The 7,743-nt window shown below is 38.4% G+C and overlaps 1 protein-coding gene across 1 annotated transcript; it reads right to left on the bottom strand.

Moving 5' to 3' along the window:
• Window positions 1-6,469: 6,469 nt before the first annotated feature.
• Window positions 6,470-7,063, bottom strand: LOC105681050. The gene has a single exon (XM_012388206.1). The coding sequence runs from the start codon at window positions 7,061-7,063 to the stop codon at window positions 6,470-6,472; it is 594 nt and encodes a 197-aa protein (XP_012243629.1).
• Window positions 7,064-7,743: the final 680 nt, after the last annotated feature.

Raw genomic sequence — 7,743 nt, 5'->3', positions numbered from 1 at the left:
TGTCCTTACACACACCCCAATATAGTTTTCCTCTGTGGCATCATCGGCACGGGAATGTCATTCTCGCTCGCGATCTCATGGATGAAAGGAGTAACCCTTTACGACCAGCGAATATTACGCGTCCGACTTAGATTTTGTGAGTACATTCATCTATCATCCCGTCGACCGCGGATTCGTTATTGAACCTAGGATCATTGTCATTAGTTTCTCGAGTACCTAACTACCGCGGTTACTCACTAGTCAATGTCTTCTCTATTGCATAATGACAACGTGTAACCCAAACGAAGATTCGTTTCACGCCCCTAACCCTAATTCTAATGTAAACCCGACAAATATATAAAATGGTCATAAAACCAATCTGGACGTACGGAATAGCACTATGGGGAATAGCAGCAATGAGCCATATAACCAAAGTAGAGACAACGCAATCGAAAATACTCAGAACGATAGTGAACGCGTCATGGTACGTTAGGAACGAGGACTTTCGGAAAGACCTGGGAATACCAACGGTCAAGGAGGAGACAAAAGTGCAAAAAGGCACGGAGAAAGAATAGCAACGCACCCAAACCGGCTGGCAGCGGAAACGGTCGACACATCAAGCATATAAAGAAAATTGAAAAGGAAACACCCAACAGATCTCACAAAGGACATAACCTAACAAACACGATGATGGTACGCCGCTGGGGGTAGCCACCCACATGTTATATTAGTATACCGCTGTAATATTTTACCAAATGTCCTACTGGACAAATTGTAAAATCCAAATAAATAAATAAAAAAAAAACTCTTCTAAAAGTATAAGGATGGAATCATGTAAAATAACGTTACGAAGTATCAGTGGTCTTTCAACATATCCTGGACGTCCAGATATACTGCTAATTTTCGAAACGCATTTTACAAACCGCAGTTATTGTAAAATACCGAGATACAAAATATACTCTGCTAGTTACCTCAGTGATAGTGTACATGTAGGTTCCGCATAATGAGAAAAGACATTATTAAACGCAATGTGTTACGATATTTTATGGAGGCTTACCTACAAGCTACAAGCTTAGTCGTAGAAAGTCGTCGTAAAATATCAATGAAAATGTACTTTAACTTGTTTAATGCAGCTAAACACTCTTATCGAAGAGCAAGGGTAATAAACGCTCAAGGAGACAACCTACTGTAAGCGACACAAAGGCTGCACGTACAAATCCTTGCAACTGGAGAACCTACATATTGGGCTACCCACGAAAGATCTGATGTGCTAGATTTCTTCGTCATAAACGCGATAAATCAAGAAAGTTTCTCTGTCTAACCATACTTAGACCTGGAATCAAAACATACAGCAATATCGGCAACTATCACGAACCAAAGCATTACGTATAAGAAAAAGCCACCTACGTTATGCAATGCTACCTATAATGCTAAAAAACTTTTGATTAATTCCAGAAGACGGAACAGAAATAAAAATGTCACTAAAAACGGAAGGACAAATAGATGGAGCTGTTAATCAGAATCATGTTATCCTCTCATAAAATTGTACCTCTCGGACAGATTATTCTAGGGCAAAACACAACGAACCACTCGATTTCTGTTACTTTCTATTACTTTATTCTATACAATCACTATCATATATATCGTATATTCGCCAGTCTTCCCGACAATACGAAATAGTACAACAGCTACCTTCGAGATACTCCACGAAGCCTCAAAAGAATTACAACGAAATAGAGCTCTGGTTAAGAACACGGAGAACTAAAATCAATGTTATCCGTCCTATATGTTTCCCAGTAGAATTAAACGATAATGAAATACCGTAGCAGAAAACAGCCAAGTATATACTAGACGGAAAACTATTATGGAAAACGCGCATTCATAAAGAAAAGGATTGATTAAGCGAAAGGCGTAGAAAACTTTTATGTCTGATTCGTAAACAGTCGCAATAAGTTTGTCAATTATAGGGCATAGCCTTAGACTGCAACATAAAAACAATAGAAAGATGACAGAATGAAAATCCAGGAGCTACGATGAATGCAGATTGGTACATTCGAAACCAGCAAGTAATAATTAAAGAAATTCCCTCCGTAAAAGAAGAAATTGTGCCAACATCTTGGCCATAAGTACATCTTCGAAGAACGTAGAAGATTGAAGAAATTTTATTTTCTGCGGGTACTTCAGATTTAGCTGAACAGCTGTTCAGTTAAACAGCATTAGTTTGGTATACCATTGAATGTATCGATGTTCAGGTCAACCTAACCCAGCACATGTCGATGCTCATTATCATTAAACGATAGATTGCACATATGCAAATATTTAAAAAAATTTATACATTTAGATATATTGCGTCGACTGGATGTACGAATGAAATCGTAACGTGAAATCGGAACATTTATAAATCCTATACTCGGTACAAACATTCATTAAATCTAACGGAAACTTTTGGTTAAAAGTGAAAGGTTCTTCGTGTACGATTATTATTATGCGATGTGCGATATGATGTGCAGAGAGTAACCGAAATCGACACATTCGGATGGCTTAAGGATACATACCCTTTTGGTAATTGGAACGGAATATCATGGTGGCCAGTTTCGATATAATGTACATACGTATGCATTAAAAATTTCCAATAATTTAATTTCTCTTGTCCATCATTTCAATGTGATATCTTGCGGGATGTTTTATCTTTCTGAGAATTTCTGTAGCTTCGACTTTCTGACATCACTTCTTAGCTGAAAAGACATTTTGGGGAAGACAAATATATCTAAATTATTAATTTTTTGTAAAAAATTGTAAAATTAATATTACTCCTTAACTGACATCGTTGGATCGAAAGCGTGTGCTTATTTTCAACAGAATATGATTTAGTTACAAAATTACAAATAGATTGACTCAGGACGATTTTACTCTTTATTAAGGTTGTCGAAAAACATTGTGACATTATCAAATCCGTGTGAAAATGCAGTAAAAAGGTTGGTATCTATAAGTATCAAACAATATGGAGCAGTTTCGTTAGTTAAGAGTTCGTTGTCTCAATTCTCGGTTAAATGACGAGCTACATATTCCTCGTTTTAGTTTAAATATAGCAAAGTATTTGATCCTAGTCTTGGCAAAAGTAAAAAGAAAAAAAGAAAAGGGTGTTGTTTTATTATCGCTTTAACAACACAACAAAAATATAAATCTTTTGTTGAAATTGCATTAGGTGATCATTCGCAGATGATCAGGTGCATTACTTACACGCTGAAGAAGTAGATACGTTTCGGACGTACCAGCACCGTTTCTAGTTGGATGCAACGTCTGATACAAAAAAAAAAACTATTTCGATGTCTGTCTAGCGCAACGTATATAATTATTATATAATTATTATAATCAACGTACACGGGCAAAGAATGGCTTTATGTGAAAAAATAAGAAAAAAATTTGATATAACGTTTCTCCATCCGAGGTTTTGTTCCCGGCAAAATCGAGTTTCAAAATTTGACAAGCATACTTAAAATTGGCTAATTCCCGGACTGAACAGGAGTTTAAACTACATGTGGAAATAGCTACATACAAAGGTCTAGGAAAACATTTTTACTTAAGGTGTTTTGTTTTTGTGAGAAAAATAAACTTAAAAATCATATCATACGCGTGTATCAAAGTAGTTCGTAATTAAACACGCTCAAATAATATCTTCTTGAAAATAAGACTATACGGGCAAATATTACTTAACATTTTGAACTTATTTTAACATTTATAATAACTTCGTATTGATTGTTTATTCATAACTAATCGGTACTTAGTTAAGCAAGTCAAAGTATATGTCCGATTTACTTGTTAATTAATTGTACTACAATTTCCGAACCACGAAATAATTTTTTTTTCGAAGAATCGAACAACTTAGGCTGTGATCAAAAGTTTAAAAAATCGCCTCACTACCGTGGTGGTTAAATTTATCATTTAGTTGACTACGCTGTATTTAGTATAGCCTAATTATCGATTATCCGAAACTCGATAGTAACCTGTGCTGTTCGAGTATCAAAAATGTCCGGCACTTCAAATTTCATACAATTTATTGTGTGCGATAATTTATAACGGGCAAATTTTACTTGAAGTAACAAAAAAAATATTAACAACTTGAAATGATGCTCATTTGAGCGAACTTGCAATACCAATATGTAATTTAGTACTCTAGGTACAATTTTCAAATGAAATAACAAATACTTTACCTACGGACTGCTGTGACACATTACAATATAATCGATTCGAATTATTGTGTTTTCGATAAATTCGATCACTTAATTTTGTATCGAATTTTCACAACGTCGCTACGAAACAATGCATCGTACTTTTCACATTTTAGGAATTTCCATTTGTTTATCAATATATTTAAGAATTAGAAGCATTTCCACTTCCAATAGAATCCCATTGAAGCAAAAATCCCATTGAATTTATTGAAGCAAACGATATTATAGTTTGTGGAAGATTAGTATATTAACAGATTCGTGGATTAAACGTATCTATCTGGGCATGAGCTCCTGTTATTTGAATATGAATCTTTAATATTAGGTTGTCCGAAATGTTTCTTTCGTTTTATAAGGAAATAATAGACGCACAATGTTTTTTGTTTTATATTAATTTATTGAATTATGCACGAACATAATAATAGAAATGGAACAATTATGCACGAACATAATAATAGAAATGATAGAAATGGAACGAAATGGATCATACTTAATTCAATAAAATAATATAAAACAGAAATTGTTGTTCATCTATGATCACCTTATGAAACGAAAGAAACTTTTCGGACAACCTAATACTAAGGACCTTGGACAAATTTTCATTATACGAATCATTCGTCATCGATCAGTTTAAATAAATGAGATTTCGTTATGTGTCTTAAAATTCAAAAGGTATAGTACAAATGTTTGCATTGCCTTCGATTTCTTAAGTATTGCTCAGCCACTAAATTGGACAAGGAACTTGTGATATTCTCAAAAAATGTATCGTTGTAAAGTCATTGGATTCACCTATCTAATAATGATTAGTTCTCGATAGGAAAGATATGCCACCCATTTAGAAAAATGTGGATGTTTTTGATTTTTCTTGATTACATTTTCTTGATTGATACAGATGTTTTGTGCAAATGTGAATGTATGGATATATGGCATTCAAATCTAGAGGTGTATCAAAAAAAGTAATTCGAATATTATTCAAAGATTTGAAAAGAAAACCTTTTGTACAGCAGTCACTTAGTTCCACGGCATGCAAATGGAGATGTTGATAAAAATCATAATAAATGAAATTGTAATTGAACTGATTAATCATATGATTAAAAGCTTAAAACAAATTTTAAAATTCGACAATAAAATTAGATGATTAGTGTATAATAAATAATAATATCGAGTGTTAATTACAACATAACCACATTATGTGCGTCAAGTTTCCTAGTTAATTCTAGTAGTATAGGAATTAAAATTTCTTTTTATCGATACCTATCGTTCGCAATTAGTGATAAGTGGCGATTTCGACGATAATTTTATGATTATTGATTGAATGTAAAGATCATATGCGATGTCATCTAGTTGATAACTATGTGTACCGTTTTTCTAATTTATTGAAATTATTTCTCGGAAATGAGAATGCAAATTCGTTTATTCATTCGTCCATGACGCACAATCTTAGAGAAATAATTATACTTATTACTTTATATACTTATGATATGTACTTATTATTATGCACATACATATCTTATGTTATTATCTTAGTTAATCTTAACTTATTTCGAATTACTTTACACATTTGTAAATAATTGTGTTGTAAATTACAAAATTTTTGAATCTACTTCGTGCTATCCTGTACGTCTATGTAACATGACGATAAAGATACTTATAAGAAAATCTGTATAATAGTATTTGAAGCAAAATTGACGCAAGTATTGTACGCAAGTATTGTACGCAAAATGAAATATAAATCTTATACAGTGTAAAGTATCTCTCTAATTCATACAAAATCACCTTTATTTTTTGCGCGCGAGGAGGGGAAGATGCTGTTACGCATACCCAGTGACCCGCGTCACTGAGTTATGTGGAACTCGGCAGATGGCGTCGCCGTACCCACTAAAAACTCCTCCTCCTGTTCACTGTATTGAGGTACTGGAGGTACCAACCCGGTACAATCATTCGACATTACTTTGGGTTGGCCTCTACTTATGCGTATCCATCTTCATGGGCAATCTTCCACGCTAAACTCTCCTCCTCCTGCTTTCTCTTCTCCGCAGGGCCTCCACCTCCCTCTCCTTGTTAAGCCGATTCGTCATGACCCTGGTGCACATTTTACTAAATTTGAGCCATAGCCGCTCCTCGGCGGCCAGCTTCTCCACGATCCGCCTCTCTATCCTACATTCTTCTCCTATCTCGGCCTCCAACTCCGCGCGCTCCCCTGTCCATCTAGGGCACCAGAACAGCACGTGCTCGGCATCGTCCACGGCGGCTCCGCAATCCCATCAACTGGGATGCGTCTCTTTTCCAATCCTGTGACGGTACCAGTTAAAGGTACCGTGCCCAGTGAGAATCTGCATGACGTAGTAGTTGATGCCCCTTTTCGTTCTGTAGAAGATCAACGGATCCTCTATCAACCTCTTAGTCCAGCTGTACGGATTGTGGGCCATCCATTCCACCCTCCACCTGTCCTCGGCTTCGGTCTTCAGCCTCTCCATCTCCTCGTACAATGCCGGCTCCGTTCCCTCTGCATTCTTGACGATCCGCCTCTTCACGCCGTACTGCTTCCACCGCAACCACGCCTTAATGTGTGTGGGCATGTTACTTGTCACCACGCACAAGGCTCCATGTGACACTGTACGGTAGGCGGTAGACATACGGATCATCGCTGCCCTCTTGGTGATATTCCTGATCTTCGCCTTGCCCATGGATGAGGCCCATATAGGTGCACCATACAGGACCACCGACTCCCATACCCCATAATAGAGCCTTCGGACCGCGTCCCTAGGCGCATTCACGTTGGGGGCCCCGTATGGCGCCCAAGAACCATTCCGCCTTGTCACACGCCGATTCGATGTGGGGGGAGAACCCCCTAGCATTATCCAACCAAACTCCCAAGTAATTCACTGTCTTGCTAGTGGAGATTTCCCCCCGTCCCCCACGTCGTAGTTAAAACTCGTCGGTATCCTCTTCCTGGTTAGGAGGATAACCTCCGTCTTCCCTCTTGCCAGATGAAGTCCCACGTCGCTGCACCAACTGGTGGCCGTGCTGATGACCGCCCTTATCCTGTCCTGGATGCCGAGGAACTCCCTGGCCTTAAGGAGTACCGCCAGGTTGTCGGCAAACGCCACGGCTTCGATGTCCTTCTCCCGGCCGAGCGTCTCCAAAATTCCGTCGTACACGAGGTTCCACAGTAGCGGTCCTAAGACCGACCCCTGCGGAATCCCCGTACCGACCTTCCTCCTAACGATGCCGTCCCGGCAGTACGCTATGATCCTCTCATCGGCCAGGTAATCCCCGATCAACCCCTGAAGTCGTCCTGGCAACCGCCTTCTTCGCATGTCCTGGATGCCGAGGAACTCCCTGGCCTTAAGGAGTACCGCCAGGTTGTCGGCAAACGCCACGGCTTCGATGTCCTTCTCCCGGCCGAGCGTCTCCAAAATTCCGTCGTACACGAGGTTCCACAGTAGCGGTCCTAAGACCGACCCCTGCGGAATCCCCGTACCGACCTTCCTCCTAACGATGCCGTCCCGGCAGTACGCTATGATCCTCTCATCGG

The sequence above is a fragment of the Bombus impatiens genome, unplaced genomic scaffold, assembly GCF_000188095.3.
Source record: "Bombus impatiens unplaced genomic scaffold, BIMP_2.2 scf_0540, whole genome shotgun sequence".
Lineage (NCBI taxonomy): Eukaryota > Metazoa > Arthropoda > Insecta > Hymenoptera > Apidae > Bombus > Bombus impatiens.
Note: the sequence above shows the minus strand (reverse complement) of the source record. Positions and strands in the feature narration are given on the sequence as shown.